The 17808-nt window shown below is 41.1% G+C and overlaps 1 protein-coding gene across 1 annotated transcript in view; it reads right to left on the bottom strand.

Annotated features, from left to right (window-relative positions):
- Nucleotides 1-15729, bottom strand: part of PPP3R1 (protein phosphatase 3 regulatory subunit B, alpha) — a 72709-nt gene extending 56980 nt beyond the window's left edge. Inside the window, exon 1 of the mRNA XM_054473778.2 lies at nt 15598-15729. Coding sequence (XP_054329753.1) covers nt 15598-15600 — 3 coding nt within the window. The 5' untranslated portion in view covers nt 15601-15729. The remainder of the gene's footprint in view (nt 1-15597) is intronic.
- Nucleotides 15730-17808: the final 2079 nt, after the last annotated feature.

The raw sequence follows: 17808 nt of genomic DNA, 5'->3' as shown, positions 1-17808 counted from the left end.
AGAGGAAGTAGAATTTTGGTTACAGTAACTAGACAAAATTTTTGGTGAGGAGAATGACAACATGAGGGGATAGCTATGTACTGGTGAGGGAAGAGGTCAGTATAACATCAGAAGCCAGATATAGCTTTTACTATTTAAAATCCCATCAGTAATCTGGGACCATTATTCAGAGTACCTAATAAAATACTGATGAGGTTGTTTTTACTATCATATGGCCTAGACTCTGGTGATGGAAAGTAACCTAGGGCCAGGTTATAAAAACTTAAATGCCAGAGTAAGGAATGTGGCCTTTTTCTAGTATGGAAGAGCCATTGAGAATACAATGAGACCTAAGGAAAAACCTATGAGACTTTTAAGAAAGTTTTGCTCTCTAATAAATACTTAAAGAAGCATTCCCTGCTCTTCTTCGGCCAGATGTTGGTATCTAAAATTGGGGCAGCCCTCTGCTGACATGCAGAGGAGCTTTAAAGTAAGCAGGTCTTATGTAGTCTTATGTTCTTGATGAAACTGAACTGCTGAACCAACCCTGTAACTCTCTGGCTCTGAGCTTCTCATTCTGTGAAGTAACAAACTGCTTATTATTTAAGTCACTTTTAGTTAGCTATTGTTACTTGTAGCCAAAAATACCCTGATACATTCTTGACTTTGTTAATCACTACATTTCTGAATAGTGGGCTGCAAAGAAATTAGGATTATGAAACCTAGACCTGCCAAGAATACTACATACTGGTTTCCAGTAGTTCAATTGATTCTTTAAAAAATGTAAAAAGCATTTTACAATTTATCAAACGTCTTAAATAATTACCTACACCAATACTCAGAAAAACCGTGAATCGGGCAATCTTGTGGTTATTTTACAAATATAACTTTTTTTTAATTTTGAGTACTCCAAAACAGGCTTTCCAATTCCATAGCCCAATCTTGCTCTACCATATCATGTTACTTCTCATAATATCAAATTAAATTTACTGATAAGCAATGTAATCAACAACAAAATTATAGTATTCTTTCAGCACTTGAACAATTACTGGACATTATACAACTCCATGAGTAATGTGACGAGAATGAATAATAAAATACCAAAACAGCTGCTACATGTTAAGTTCAAACTGGACAAGCAGAGTAGCCAGAAGAAATCTAGCACTTCATAGTAGCGCTACTGAAGCACTTACTATAATATTTCCCTCCACAGTTTCTGGAGCTGTATCTTTTTTTCATTCATCTTTATACCTGAAACTATGTTTGATATATCTAGTAAGTGAACATTAAATGTTTGCTAAGTGAAGAATATCAAAGATGCAGACTTGCACTAACGCTTTATTAGCTGTTCTACAATCTCCAGAACAGCAACAAAAAAAGGTAACAATAAATCAGCTTAGGTAAACAAAGGTAAACACTGTTCATAAATTTTGAGTTTCCTTTATTTATGAAAATGTTTACTTACCCTTTACAAATGAAAGTTAACAACCTGACATATAAGTCTCTACTCAGATATGTAACAAGAATTTTGAAGCATAAAAGAAGCTCTCTTTTACAATCAATAGCAGTTTCCTTTCTGGTAGCTCTCCTATTTGTGCCTAACACACTGGGGGTTTTCTAAACATTTATCCACAGGACTTGCAAAGGTCTCCCTAGTCCTAGACGACTAACATAACTTAGCTCCATTGCACCTCTGCATTAAGTGACAGATACCACAACAGGGATTAGATTTACAAAGATGAAAAAAAAAAAATGCATCCACTGCCCTCGAGGAGCCAACAGCTTAAGAGGGCAGGCAATTAAACATAATGAAATATGGAATGTACTACAGTGAGTTACTTACAAATGGCCATTAACTGCCTGGGAGAGTTGGGAACATTTTCACAGAATGCCACTGTGGATCTTGACGTTTGCCAGACAGAGAAACGGGAGAGACATTGCCAACAGAAGAAAGAGTACAAAGGCATCAATAAGTGAAAAAGGATAAGGAATCTGAGAAAGCAGCAGTTTGAACCAATTACAGCATAAGGATGGCTAGAAATAAGGGTCAGAGACTGAGTGTCATGCAAAACAGTTTAGATTTTTAATTCTCGAAGACGTAGCCTTGACTTTCAAATGAAAGCAATGACATAAGACATCCTCATCCAAAGGAAAACTCTCATGGCAATAGGTAAGGCAGAATGAAGGAAGAAACCACAGGCAAAAAGAAAAAAGTATTACGTGGGCTATCAAAATAGCCCACCTGAGAAATAAATGGAAGCACAATGATGTCAATGGCAATGGGGATGAAGAAGTAGCAGATCTAAATGGGGGATCTAAATGAAAAGACATGTTTGCTATATAACATGATATTTATGTCCCTGAAAAAAACCTCATGTTCTTAAAACCACATTAAAAATAACATGGCTTAAGGAAAATTCAGTCCGGAACAGACACTTAAAACCTATGCAACTTTGTAACCACAGTAGTACAAAAACAATACAAATCCTAATAAAAATATTAACAAAGATGTGAATAATCAACATAATAAAAGACTTTTAAAGGTACAGACGAAAGTAACAGAAAAAGGTGTAAGGATTATTTGAAGCAAAGTTATTAAAACAAGGAAAAATGCATAAAGATCTAGAAGAGTTGTGCAATAAATTGTTCCAACAGAGATAAATAGCCAATATGAGTCAAGAGGAAGGATGTGAACTAAACGGACAGTATACAGTACCGTATTCTGTAGCTTGCTGCTTTCAGCTGTGTTCCTATATTTTGAATTCATCTACCACCACTTGGTGGCACAAAGCATTAATATGCTGGGAATATTATGTTTCCCTGTTTACTGACAGAATATAAGTCAATTTGTGTTACAGAAATAAATAATATATGAAGTGCCACTGAAAACTGCCTTAAGACTTAGTAGTGAAAACAGTAAAAAAGCATGACTGTACAAGGTTTCCAGGTAAAAGTGCATGGATAGACACTGTTTCCATTAAGAAAAAAACCAGAGAATAATGAAGCATCAACATGAAGATAAATGAATGTGGTTTTGGTTACATTTAGTTGAGTTTGAGGTGTCTTAGAAACATCCTTATCTAAATAGTATCCAGTAAGCAGAAATATGGATTGGAGAAGAGAACGATGTGGGCTGAAAAATACGAATGAATCATCAGTACACAAGAAATAGATGAAACTTTGTGGGTGGGGCGGGGGGAACAAGGAATTTGTGCATTCACTCAAGAAATATTTACTGAATTTCTATAATGTATAGGGTCCTATGCTGGCAGCGGCAGTATATAAAAGTTGTTAAATTAGCCTAAATTTGGCGTCAGGATGCCTCTGCATTTGAGTCCTTACACAACCACAGCCTAGCTCAGTAAACCAATTGAAAACCTAAGAGTACACAGATGGTCGCTAACTTAAAGCGGTTGATTTTCAACTTTCGATGGTACCCATACAACCATTCTGTTTTTCACTTTCAGTACAGTTTTCAATAAATTATGTAAGTATTACAAAATAGGCTTTGTGTTATTTTACCAACTGTAGGCTAATGTAAGTATTCTAAGCACATTTAAGGTAGGCTAGACTAAGATGTACATTAGGTGTATTCAATGCATTTTCAACTTACAATGGGTTTATCAGGATGTAACCCAACGTAAATCAAGGAGCATTTGTAATTTTATAACACAACTGAGTCTCAGCCAATCACAGCAGCTGAGCTTCAGTCAATCGCAGGCAACCAATGACTCAAATAAGACAAACGACCTGTAACCAATTAAGCTCTGTACCTCACTTCTGTCTTATACTTCACTTCTATTTTCTATCTATAAATACTACTTGACCATGTTGCTGGTTGGAGTTCTTAGATCTGTTCTGATTCTGAGAGCTATCCCATACGCAGAGTTTTCTTTCTCAAACTCTGCTAAATTGAACTTGTATGAAGATGTTTTCCTTTTAACAGATGAAAAACAAGACAGACAAGATGCCCATTCTCACAGAGTTCACATTAAATCATGGGGAGACAGAAAGTGACCAAACACCTCAAAACTAATCAATTATGTGCTACAAAGGAAACATTAAAGGTACTAAAAGAGTGTAACATAGAACATGACCTGACCTGCTCTGGGAGTGTGTGGCTCCCACTCAGTTAACTGAGGGACTTTTGAGGCATTCCAGTAGCCATATGCAAAGGTTCGGATGGTGGAATAAACATAGCAAACGATACTGGGTGAATGACACAAGGCCAAATGGCTAGAGCACAGAAAACAAGTAGGAACATGGTGGAAGGGACAGAAGTAAGAAGATGTAGAATTTATGGAGTCTTATAGGCTATGTTAAAGATTTCAGTCTTTATAATGCCGGAATTTTAAACGGGAAAGTAATACAATCATATTTGAGAGTCTTGGACCAAACCTAGATCAAAGGCTGGAAACAGACTAAAAATGGTCAGAGAGGTAGAAATAGCAACTAGCAATAGTAGAAAAGGTCACAGAAGCCAAAAGAGGAGAATTTCAAGAGTTCCCGACAAGGTCCAACATTATAAAGAAAAATGTTAAACCAAATGCATTTAATGAATACCTATGGGGATCTCCAGACGCCCTACAGTGGTCCCTCAGTATCCACTGGGAACTGGTCCCATTTCCCCACCCCCACCCCTTAGAAACCAAACTCCACAGATGCTCCAGTCCCTGATATAAAATGGCACAGTATTTGAATGTAATCTATGCACATCCTCCTGTATACTTTAAATCACCTCTGGATTACTTGCAATATCTAATACAATGTAAACAGCATTTATACTAAATTTTTATTTGTATTATTTTTCATTGTTATTTTTTTTTTTCCCCAAATATTTTCAATCCATGGATCCAGAACTCATGGGCACGGAAGGCCAACTGTGTATGTCGCAATTTAAGGTGCTGTTATTCCCACTTTATATACATATGTACTGCACTAAATAAGGTCTAGAGAGCTTATGATATTTCTTCAAGGTCACATTGCTAATAAATGGCGGGGCCAGAATCTAAATTCAGATCTTCCCAACTCCAACTCTCATGCTGGTAATTAGAAGATTACCGACAATGTGGCCGGGCACGGTGGCTCGCGCCTATAATCCCAGCACTTTGGGAGGCCAAGGTGGGCGGATCACAAGGTCAGGAGCTGGCCAACCTGACCAACATGGTGAAATCCCGTCTCTACTAAAAATACAAAAATTAGCCAGGCACGGTGGCACATGCCTGTAATCCCAGCTACTCAGGAGGCTGAAGCAGGAGAATCACTTGAACATCGAAGGCGGAGATTGCAGTTAACCAAGATTGCACCACTGTACTCCAGTTTGGCCCACAGAGTAAAACTCCAACTCAAAAAAAAAAAAGATTACTACTAATGTAAGTTTCATGACATGCAGGTGCAAAATCATTGTAGACAAGCAGTATCTAATGGAAATTTCTGCCACAATGGATACATTCTTTATCTACACTAACACAGTAGCCACTAGCTACATGTAGTTATTGTGTACTCGTAGATATTGTGAATGAAGAACTGAATTTATACTTTTACTTAACTTTAAAATTTAAACAACCACATACAGCTACTGTCTACTGAATTAAACATCACTGAACTGTGGTAGACTGAAAAACAAGAAATGCACCAGGCGCGGTGGCTCACACCTGTAATCCCAGCAATTTGGGAGGCCAAAGCAGGCGAATCATGAGCTCAGGAGTTTGAGACTAGCCTGACCAACATGGTGAAACCCTGTCTCTACTAAAAATAACAAAAATTAGCTGGGCATGGTGGTGCGCGCCCGCAATCACAGCTACTAGGAAGCTGAGGCAGGGGAATCGCTTGAACCCAGGAGGCTGAGGTTGCGGTAAGCCAAGACTGCGCCACTGCACTCCAGCCTGGACGACATAGCAAGACTCCGTCTTAAAAAAGAAAAAAAAAAAAAAAAAGAAAAAGAAAAACAAGAAATGTATGAACAGACATTAACAGTCCAGAAGCAAGGTAAAAGCAGCGTGACTGCCAGACAGCAAGATGCAGCTGAAGTATTCCTCTGTTTATAAGCTCACTCTTTACTTGAGAAAGAGTATAAGTTAGTTTATAATTCATGAAATCTATTTGTTAGGGAACATAGGTGCACCATGAACAAATATGTAAGTACAGATTTATCTTATTGCCCATTATCACGCGTTTTTCCTGAGATTCCAATTTTTATTAAAGATTGCCTTACAAGAAATACTAGACAATGCCAGCCTATTGCATGCCTAAAATAGGGGCTTGCTTATGGCATTACACTCAGGAGGATATGAAAGAAAACCATCCCTGAATCTAGACAGATTAAAAATAAAGTACTAATGGATAGTGCTAGTAAAGGCCAAGGGTAACATCCTTTCTGTAGGCTGCTATGCTTCATTCTATTGTAACTAGGTTTTAAAATGCATACCTAATTCTAACATAAAAATAAAAACGAATACTCTGTGTTCTTTACAAAAAGAGCTGGCCAACGCACCAGTGATTTTACCAACACCAGAAAAATAAGTCAATGTGACATCTCATCTACAGGAATGTTTTTTTGGGATACCAACAGGGCTACCAATTTGGCCTTCTTTCTACTACTTACAAGAATATTTTTAAAAAAAACCAAAACTCTATGAGGAAGAACGGTATAGAAATCTATGAATTGTTTAAATTATTAGTGCTAAATTTCAAAAGATTTCCTACAGAAATCTTCAAACATTTTAAATATTTCATAGTACAAGTCTATAAAATCCAAAGACAAACCCAGGAACACATTTATCAAAATGTTATTCCTGAGCCAGACCTATAAATTAGTCAGAATTATACTGTCAACTCACAAACACTGAGGAGATGTTGACCATGAGTTTCCTTTATTATGGAGTCTATGGAGAAAATTCAGAAAGGGAAGAATAGATGAGGGCTACTGGAGAAAAGGCTTATTTGGAAGGGTAAAAATGAGGAATAAATTTTAATCAATCAAGCTTGAGTTAAAAAAGATGCTTTATCCATTATACTTCAGGAGTCATTTTCTCTTTTAATAATTTGTTATCCATGTGATGTTTAATAAGATATTAGGTAGAAATAAGTACAAAAGAAAGTTCTAATAAAATGTTATTTTCCCCAGAATAATTTCTTAAGAACATGGTCATAGTTCAGACCCTCATTATAGTAACAACCTCTACCATTATAAAATTGCTACCTAATTAGATTTATCAATTATTTCTGACTCATTGTTTACATTTAAAATACCATTAAAACTTTGGACTAAAACTGATCGTAATGAGTAAACTATGAGTTTACTCATAGTTTGTAATAAGTAGCATATCATTAAAACTCTTTCACAATCAATCTTTTTAATAAGAACTAAATTATAATAAAATCCATATGTTGCCACAGGCGGAAAAAAAAAAGGAAGAAAAAAACCCCACAAAAAACTCTTCGAAGAATATATAAACAAGAAACTTAATACTGGGGGAGGGGTGGCCAGGGAAGACTTACTTTCCGTTTTAGATCTTTCAATATCATTTGAATTAAGTGACTATATTAATGTAGTGTCTTTAGAACTTTGGGGAAAAAAATTAACATACGGATCTAAAACATGTTCCCCCTTCCTTAAAAGCTGAACTCAAAAAATGGTTCCTTTTAGACCTATGTAAATTGATCAGAAGAACAAATAAATCTGAGTTACCAAAGCAAAGACTGCCAAAGTATTAAGCTCTTTTCTGGTTAAAACCCCTGTTTTCTAGATTTATTTCCTAGGTCACTGACCCACTGTTGCTTTCTCCTAGGTCCTAGCTACTATTTAGTTATATTTATTTATTACCTTGTTAACTGCCTAACAATTCCCCAAACTGGATAACACAATCCTCTTCCACAGTCCTCACCCCTCAAAACCACCCCAGTTCCCTCAGCCTCAATGTCAACCTCAGCAAATTAACTTGCCTCAAATTATCCTGAGATACTAAGATGATTTAGGCCACCTGGTATGAACTCCATTATTAAAACACATCTGTTGCCATGGCCTATTTCTCTTCACTCTGATTTTTTCTCTCTCTTTTAATGTCTATCCTTCCCTTTTATCCTCTTTTTAACTTTTCTAGAGCTCATTCCATTAATCACGCTCTTACAGCTCCCTCTCCTGGCTTTTCTAATTCTCAAGAATATCCACATACTTCTCTTACCAAAAAAGAGCTTACTCCAACTGTAAACCACTGAAGTTAATTATCCTTTGTCTTTCTTTCATAAATGTCTCAAAAAAAAAAAAAAAGAAAGAAACTGACACTCACTGCCTTCAATGTCCGATAAGCACCTATTCCTTTATTCCACTTCACATACTCCTTCAAATAATACTTCACATCTACCATATACCAAGTATCTGGAATACAAGAATGAAAAGACAAAGACAAGGCTTCTGCATTCACAGAGTTTACATTCTCCTGCAATCTTATGTTTGTCACCTAGGACATGACTGAAGTTAGTCTTAAAAATTATCAATATTTTTCTAATGACCAATTCCATCAGTATTTTCTTAATCTTCATCTTTACAACTATCCAATCAGCTATTACCCTGATTTAAATATTCTACTTCTAGGCCAGGCCTGGTGGTTCACGCCTGTAATCCCAGCACTCTGGGAGGCTGAGGTGGGCAGACTGCTTGAGCTCAGGAGTTTGAGACCAGCCTGGGCAACACGGCAAGACCCTGTCTCCACAAAAATTAGGTGGGTGTAGTGGTGTGCACCTGTAGTCTCAGCTACTTGGGAGGCTGAGGTGAGAGGATGGCTTGAGCCTGGGAGGTGGAGGCTGCAATAAGCTGAGATCGCACCACTGCACTCCAGCCTCGGCAAAATAGCAAGATCCTGTCTCCAAAAAGAAAAAAAAATTATTCTGTTTATTTTCCAAGTACATTATCACATATGTTAAATAATTACAGTATAATGTCTCAAGCCTATCAAATTAACTATCTAAAACCAAGCTCACCTTCTTCTAACACTACTTTTAACCAGCAACTCACTCCTACTTTCCTGGTTTTATTTGTAATGTGCTATCTTTATATCTAATCACTAGGTTGGGTCATCCTTCATGACTGTTTCCTCATCATCAGTTTCTAACTCTTTTCAACTCTATATTTAAAATGCCTCCATTTTTATTTGCTTTCAAAATCCTTATAACTTCATACTTGTAATACTATAAAACAGTATTCCTTTGTGGAGCTCACCTCATCTAGTTTCCACCCTTTCCAAGTCACCCACCATCTTATTTCCAGATTAATCAATGGTTCCCCAATGGGACCAAACTGAACTCAAACAGTTAAACCATTTACAACTTAACACATGACTTCCTTTCCAGCCTAAACTCTTATATGACCTACATAATAGTTTTCATATTTTTCCCCTTCTCTTTCATGTTAAAAGGATGAGAAAAATTCCCCTTCTTGTCTAAGGAGAGTCATATACTCCCTTCTACCTCCTTGGAGAATTAAGTTGTCAATAATCCTGTCCTTTCTCTTTGAAAAGATGCAAAAGATAATCTCTCCCTTTTTACTGACTTTTTCTTTCTTTCTTTTTTTTTTTTTGAGACAGAGTCTTGCTCTGTCGTCCAAGCTGGAGTGCACTGGCACAATCTCAGCTCACTGCAATCTCCGCCTCCCAGGTTCGAGTGATTCTCCTGCCTCAGCCTCCTAAGTAGCTGGGATTACAGGCATGCGTCACCAAACCCCGCTAATTTTTGTATTTTTAGTAGAGACAGGGTTTCACCATATTGGTCAGGCTGGTCTCGAACTCCTGACCTCATGATCCGCCTGCCTCGGCCTCCCAAAGTGCTGGGATTACAGGAGTGAGCCACCATGCCCGTCTCTGACTTTTTCTTTCAACCCCAAGATAAATCCGTCCTCAAAACTAAATTCTCTAGCTTTCATCCTCTCTGCTACTCAAAGCTTTAAAAAGCAATCTAAATTCAATGTCTCACTACCTCCTGGCTTCCCTTGCCACCATTACAACAAACTACTGTTGATCAAGTCATCAAAACTCTCCTGTTACCTCCAAAAGACATCTTTAAGTTCTCTTTCTTGATCTCTGCAGTAATCTATTCACTGCTGACTCCTTCCTCCTTAAGACTCCCTTCAATCTGGCATCATGCAATGCTGCTCATTTCCCAACTATCTCTCTGGCTATTCAATGACAAACTTCACAGGCTCCTCATCCTCTACCTGCCTTTTTAACATGCATCATCTTTAGAGTTCACTCTCTTCACATCTCATTTTATATTCTCTCTACACAGGATTTCATCCAGTTTCATGGCTTCAACTACTACCTAATATAAATGCACAGACAATGCTCAAATCTTTAATGCAAGCCCCAGATGTCTCTTCTGAGCTCCAGATATAGGTAGCCAATTACCTGTTGGCCATAATCACCTAGATAACCCAAGATTACTATTCCCTCCCCACCTCCCACCCCCCAAAACTGTCTTGCTCTGTCTCCCAGGCTGGAGTGCAGTCAAACAATCTTGGCTTACCACAACCTCCACCTCCCAAGCTCAAGCCATCCTCCCACCTCTGCCTCCCGAGTAGCTGGAACTACAGGCGTGTGCCACTGTGCCCACCTAATTTTTGTATTTTTGTACAGATGGGCTTTCACCATGTTGCCCAGGCTGGTCTGGAACTCTTGAGCCCAAGATCCACCTGCCTCGGCCTCCCAAAGTGCTTGGATTGTAGGGATGAGCCACTGTGCCTAGCTCACCCATGATTCCTTTAAATTCAGCATGTGCAAAAATAAAAATCCTCATCACTCCCCCAAAACCTTCTTCTCCTACGTCTCCTAGGAGAATGTGCATTTCTAACAAGGTCCCAAATGTTACTGATGCTGCCAGTCCAGGATCCACTTCTTGAGAATCACTGTTCAAACACATGTGCCTCTTTCTACCTCCAGGCTATCAAGTTATTTCTGCTATCTCCTAGGCCATGATATGTATGTAGCAGGCACTGTTAATATTTCACAGCACTCTATCCTATTGAACTCGGAGTCTTGCAACACAGCATCCCAAGCACTAATTACCAAATAATAGAAGCCTAGAGATGAAACAACAGTCATCCCAGCAAACTGGAAGTTTCTCGAGGACAGGAACAGTATTCCCCATGTATTCCTGAAACCTAACCTTAACCAAGTAGGTGCTCAATAAATATTTGCTGGGTGGATAGCATTATCCAAAGCCAGAAACCAAAGCAGAATTCACCACCTCTTTTCTTCCCCATAATCCAATAGTTACCAAGTTTTCTTCTACCGCCTAAATGTATCTCCTGTAGGATCCCTACTATCCATCTGCATTGTTACTGTATTCTTTCACATTCTTCTGTCTCATATAATTTACTGTAATAATTTCTGAATCCTCATGTCTAGATTCATCTATCCTATTATCCACACGGCCATCAGAATGGTCTCTTTAAAAAAGTAAATGAGACAACGTCATTCTCCTGCTTGAAAATAACTTCCCACTGCTTTTAGGAGAAAAAAGATTAACTCCTTCATGATATGCAAATCCCTCTATGATCTAGTGTCAATCCACCAGACACTATCTCCTTCCTCTCCAGCCATGCTAAACTAATACTTTAGTTCTCTGGATGGCTTGTATATCTCATGCTTCCATGACTTCGAACAGAAGCTCTCTATGTGGTGTGCCCTTCCTCACTGGCTAAATACTCATCCTTTCAAGACTCAGTTCAGACACCGTTTCTTCCAGGAGCTTTAAGTGACATTCATCCCCAGTGTGGATTAAGCCTCTTCCCTGCCATGTGCTCTTACAGCATCCCATGTTCAGTCTGTTAATAGCACATAGCACATAGCATAATCACTGTCTTATTTACCCTACTTGATTAATTTCCTTGGAGATAACAATCATGTCTTAAGTACATACAGTTAGTGCTAGGTATATTAAGAGACACTTGACTAAACTTTAAATAAACACATTCCTTCCTATTCTCTGAACAGTGGTTCTCAAAGTTCAGCCTACATCACAATCACCTGGAAGACCTATAAAACTTAAGACTGCTTGGCTCATCTCCAGAATTTTGGATTCAGTTGTTCCAGGGTGGGGCCTGACAAGTTTCCAGATGATGCTGTTGCTGTTGGTTTGGGAACTATCAGTGCTCCAAATGTACATTGTCTCTTCCTACCTTTAGGATTTAAAGTGCCTTCTTCTAGATGCCTCCAACTCTGCCTACTGCAACCCTGATCTTTTTAGACCCACCTAGCTCAATTATCACCTACTTCATAAAACTTTTCCTAATCCCAGGAATTAGGAAAATTTCCTAAATTTCTATCATGCTTTGTGTGTACTATTCATATGACACTCATCATATGCTAACTTACTTCACGGTTACTGGCATTTGTCTTACATTCTCTACTTAAATGAAGGTAGGAAACCTGCCTTAATCATTGTAATATCCTCCACAACAGAGAGCACAACAACCAGTAAACGGCAGACAAAATCTACAAGTACTTGTTGATAGGAATGAATCCCTGTTGCTTGCCCCAGACTCCGGGCCCACTGTCTGACTTACTTAATCCTCCTGGCCCAAGGTGACTTCCTTATACCGCCTTCCTACCTATAACAGTTACCTGATCCTTCCATACTTGTCTGTCCCTCTCATTGCTGACTGACCCTTAGTCAGCTTCTTTACTTTATACCTTGAACCATTTAATTTTCTCATTCACTATGGGACAAAATGAGTGGATAAATTTTCTCAGGACAGATGTGAATTTTAATTCCGCTGGTCATAAGACAGGTTGTTTTTTTTCTAAAAAGTGGCCTTTGCCACAGAATCCGAACTAGAATATGTTGTGTAAAACTCTACATACAGTTATAGACGGCAATAAATTTGTTTTAAGTTCTAGGTGCAGATCATGGAGATAAAAAAACAATTTAAAAGTTTCAAAGCACAAGGACAAGAAAAGGCCTTTATAAAATTTAAAGTTCCCTTAAGAAACAAAACGTAAAACAATTACCTTTATATTATGTTCATATAAGTATCCAGAACAAAATCTGTATTATCTATTTCAACAAAAACGTATATAAAACACCTCGATCAGGGGAAATTCCTAGGAGCTCAGTATTTACAAGATTTTTTTTTTTTTTTTTTTTTAACATATAACCTTCATTCTCCCTGGACGCTTAACAATTTAAAACTCAAATAAGGGTGAAGGGAGGGAAAGACTTTAACTTTCAGAAAAAAAAGAAATAAACTACGTTTAAGGCACCAAGTAAAATTAGTACCTGTCAGAAAAGATCCTTGAGAGTTCATTTAAATCTTATAAGCCTTTTTACTTTCCATACTTGAATTAACTAGTGATACTTCATAAATACTGTAAATGCTGTTGACAGAATGTAAGTAATAAGAGTTCTAACAGAGATTTTCCAAAGGTGTGAAAGTTTTCAGAATTGTATGTTCAATTAACCAGAAAAAGTAACCAGATCACTCCAAAGCCTGATTTATTTGGGTTAATCGACATCCCATATGGCAAAGTTAAGTTATGGGTATGGTCTTGATATTTTCAAACCAGTATTGTATTCAGCAGACCAAAATAACCCTAAAGTTGGAAAGCCACTGCCAACATTACGTAGGTCCTGAAACGGTATTGGGAGGATGAAAGAGGAAAAAAAAAAACCCAACAGTTGAATTAGGAAATAAATACTGAAAAGGGAGCTGGGAAGAAAAGGAACATAATGACCTGGCAGGAAACAACATCGTTTGATACACCGTAAAACATTTTAAAAGACAAGAAAACAGAGTAACAGGAAAATAAGAAATTTAAGAGCTAAAAGAGAACTTCCCAATTTCAGTCTGTTGTTCAAAAAACAGAGGAGGGGGTGCACCGCAAAGAGGTTACTATCTGGAAACCATACCACTTCGCTATATGATATATAAACAACAAAAGGCTAGATCATTGTTCCTCAAATGTGCTGTTTATAAAGCTAAGTAAAAACATTCCCTGCAATGAACAAAGATCTTCAAGATCCTGACCTTCAAGTAAAGTATGTGCATAAGGAAATTCTATTAAAGCACTGAAATGCAATTTTTCACTTCAAAAGACTATATGCCAACAAAAAGATTATATGATGAATGGCTATGATCTTCCTAAATTGTTTTGTGACTTTCGGGTGCCAAAGTTGCCTCTCTGAGCTGCCTCGCAAGTTGGCAAGGAAAAACTTTCTCTACACATCAAAATCGGCAATCATTTAAGTCTGCTCCTAATCCGGGTTTTAAGTGCACCAGTAAGCACTTACTCATTTGCCCTATATTTTAAATAAAAGCTGACTTACCTGAACATTCTAATTTCACATTCTTCCCTTAAAATCGATTTCACCAAATCGATTTTAAGTTGTAAGCAACAGCATTCCTCCCTTCAGTAATCCACCACATATACTGAAGCACTTAAATTCTACATACAGGGTGGGATACCATACAGTGAAAAGATGCGAGAAATTACCCACCGTCAACCAGTTTAAGTCTTCTGACAACTGTTCAAAGACTTTTAGAGAAAGCCTCACAACTGAATCACATGATGGAGTATCTGATATACGCGGAATAGCACTCTGAACTTTCTCTACTGTGTATACAACTCTTGATTACAAAGAGGAAACTAACGACAAGGGCTTCCCCGAGCGAGAGAACCGGTAAGGTAACAGGCTAAAAGGGCGTCGTTGATTTCTTGGCTGCAGCGACAGAGGCGGGAGACACACCCCTAGCGTCGGTCTGAAACACTACAGCAGCGAATTCTACCTAGGGATTAACGTGAGGGTAAGGAAAGACAAATTTAAATCGCCATGATTCAAAAACAACCACTCCAAGAGAGAGACACAAGAAGGCAGCAAAGAAAATGAAAAAACCCTTGGTAGTAAGGGAAGCATGAAAAATTAAGCGTCCCCATTTCTCCCAGACCAAGTTCGCGTATGTTTTCGTGAACAAACACCTTGGATCTTTCCGGTTTGCCAGGGCAGCGAGCAAAGCAGCAGCGAAAGGAAACCCCGCAAGGCTGCGCACCGCAGCTAAACCGACGCTCGCAGGAGAAGGGAAGTGAGTGGCAGGGTTCCCTGCCAAGACTCACTGCTGGGAAATAGGGAGTGAGTGGGAGAAGCAGCAGCTCTGGAGAGAAAGTGGGTCTTACGTAAAGCGCCATTTGCCACATATTGTTATTTCCATAGGATTTCAGAATACCCTCGAACTTGAAAAACAGAGTGAGTGTCGAGGGGAGGGGGAGCTCCACGTGGAGGGTCGCGAGAAGGGGAGCGCGCCGGGCTGATGGCCAGGGGTGCCCGCGGGGGTCGATGCCGGGCGGGACCGGCGGCGCGGGGGTGGGGCGACTGCGGGGCGGCGGCCGAGCGGCAGAGAGGCGCCCCGCAGAGGCCGTGGGCGGGCGCGGGGGCCCCCGCCGCCGTCCTGTCAGCAGCCGCCCCGCCGCCCTCGCGGGCTCGCCCGCAACCGCCGCGGGACCCGCCGGGCCCGGGTCTCTGGAATTTTCCACGGGGTACAGCCGACCGAGGGCGTCAGGGCTCGCCCCCGCACCCGACCCGGACGGCGGCAGTAGGGGGAAGGATGGTGCATCGAGGAAGCCAAGGTCTCACCATTTTGCTCGGCGGGTCGGCGGCTCGCTGGCTCGGAGAAGTGTTGCGCTCAGGCGGGCTCGCAGGAAGCGGCGACGGCGGCCCAGCTGCGGCCCTCGGGTCGCCGGCGGGGAGGGGGCGCGCGTGGGGGAGGGGAGGCGGCGCCGCGGGGCCCGCGCCGGCCGGGTGATTGGGCACGCGAGGGAGCAGGCAGGGTAGGGGGAAACAAATTAAGGTCGAGATTCAGAGCCGGAGAGCGCGGGAGCAGCAGCGGCGAGAGGCAGGAGAGGCAGAGAAGAAGAAAGGAGGGGGAGAGGGGGCGAAGAGGGCCGGGAGACTCGAGGGCTGCAGCCTCGCGCTCGCGCCGGAGCCGTGACGGACTCACTGCAGTGGCTCGCGCTGACCCGCAACCTCAAGGCACGAAAAAGGGGGAGGGCGGAGAGGGAGGGGAGAGCAGAGCGCTGCAGCGCGCGGGGCGGAGGCGGGGGCGCGCGCGGGCCGGCGGCGGGGGCGGGGCTTCCGCGAGCGCCGCACATCCGGGAACCCGCGAGCCCCGCTCGGCGGCGGGTGCCGCGGCGCTCTGGCGAGCTCTGGTTGGGGAACGCTGAGCGCGCGGACCACGCTCGCCCCTCAGCCGGCCGCCCCTTGCGTGCAGGGTGTGGGGAGGCCAGGGGCGGGGGCGCGGACGTCGGTGACGTCGCGTGGCGGAGCCCTTCCTGTCATGTGGCTGGAGGCGGGCGGGGAAGAAGGCAAGGCTGGGAGGGGAAGGAGGAAATGCAAGGGTACCCGGGAGGGAGGAAGCGCGAGGGGTGCGCGAATGCTAGCTAAAGGGGCACATGGGCCCTGGAGTTGAACCCTTGCGGGAGAGGAGGAGCAGAGGAGCAGTCTTAGGGTGTCAGAACCACCCGGATGCCGCACCAAAAAAAGAACAGGAAAAATCCAAGTCCTGCGACAGGCAGTCAGAGGTATCTGTGCATCCATGTACCGACTTGGATCCACTACAGAATTGCACGGTCGGTCAGGACTGCTGTCACCCCGGTGCAGCACCCGCAGGCCCATCTGTAATATGAATTGGCAGAGTCAGGAACCAGGTTGCAAAGACAGGGAAGCGAGCCAAAGCTGGCCGCAGCTCGAGGCGTGGGGAGAACCTGGACAAACGAGGAGAAGGGATACTTCCCACTTGCAGAAAGACTTTCCACCCAGCTCTGCGTTCCCATAAACCGTCCAGACTCCCCTTTCGCGGAGTCCATTTCTTTGTTTAAAAAAGAAAAAAAACTCGAATGTAGATTGCCCGCTTATCCTTTTAGTAGAGCTATATCCACTCTTGTAGCAATTATCTTCCCAGAAAATTCAGATTACAATAGGAAATTACATCCAGAAAAGCATAAGGAGGAAATTTATGTTCGAGAGAAGAAATAAAGCTGTCTGGAGAGGTGTGATGAGGATAACGAAGAAAACATTTTGCAACTATTTTAACCAGTTATTCCTTTACAAGCCTTGATAATCGCCCGCGCTCGTGTGTGTGTGAGAGCGTGTGTGTGTGTGTGTGTGTGTGAGAGAGAGAGAGAAAGGATGTTTTCTGAGTGATCGGAAACTCCTTATTGATAAAGCCTTTGAGTCGTTTTATAAAAAGCCAGTGTGTGGTTTTTTTTTTTTAAGTCTTAATGCTCCTTACATGAGGACTTTATTCTTTTTCTGTGCTAATTGTTTTTCCATATGATGAGCATGCATTTTTTTCTAATAAACGCTCAGCGATTTGCCCTAGGAGTAAATGGTTCCTGTCTCTGTCTCTCTCTCTCTCAATCCCCCCCCTCCCCGCCCCCGATCCTTCCCCTTCCCCCTTCAGGAGCTACTTTGCTTCTGTGTCAGGATGAATAAGGAAAAGAACTTAGACATAACAAGCTGTGTCACACAGTGAATGTATCAAGGAAAGGCCAAGAAGGGACACTTTCTTCCACAAGTTTCTTGATTTAAATATGTTGCTATTTGATACTAACATATTACAGAACAAGAAAAAGTCCCTAAGGTATGTGTAACTTTTTCTAGGTATACTATTTGAAATTAGTTTTTTATCATAAAAAGACGTGCTTTTTAAGAAAAAGTACTGTATGCAAAATTCTTCCTCTCTCCACTTACCAGAGGTAATCAGGCTAACTGCATTTGTTTGTGTCCCTTGGACATTTTCAGTGAAAATCAAATTATCATTTTAACTAAGGGGTATGTACTAAGAAG

The sequence above is a fragment of the Pongo pygmaeus genome, chromosome 12, assembly GCF_028885625.2.
Source record: "Pongo pygmaeus isolate AG05252 chromosome 12, NHGRI_mPonPyg2-v2.0_pri, whole genome shotgun sequence".
Lineage (NCBI taxonomy): Eukaryota > Metazoa > Chordata > Mammalia > Primates > Hominidae > Pongo > Pongo pygmaeus.
This window is presented reverse-complemented; position numbering and strand designations above follow the sequence as displayed.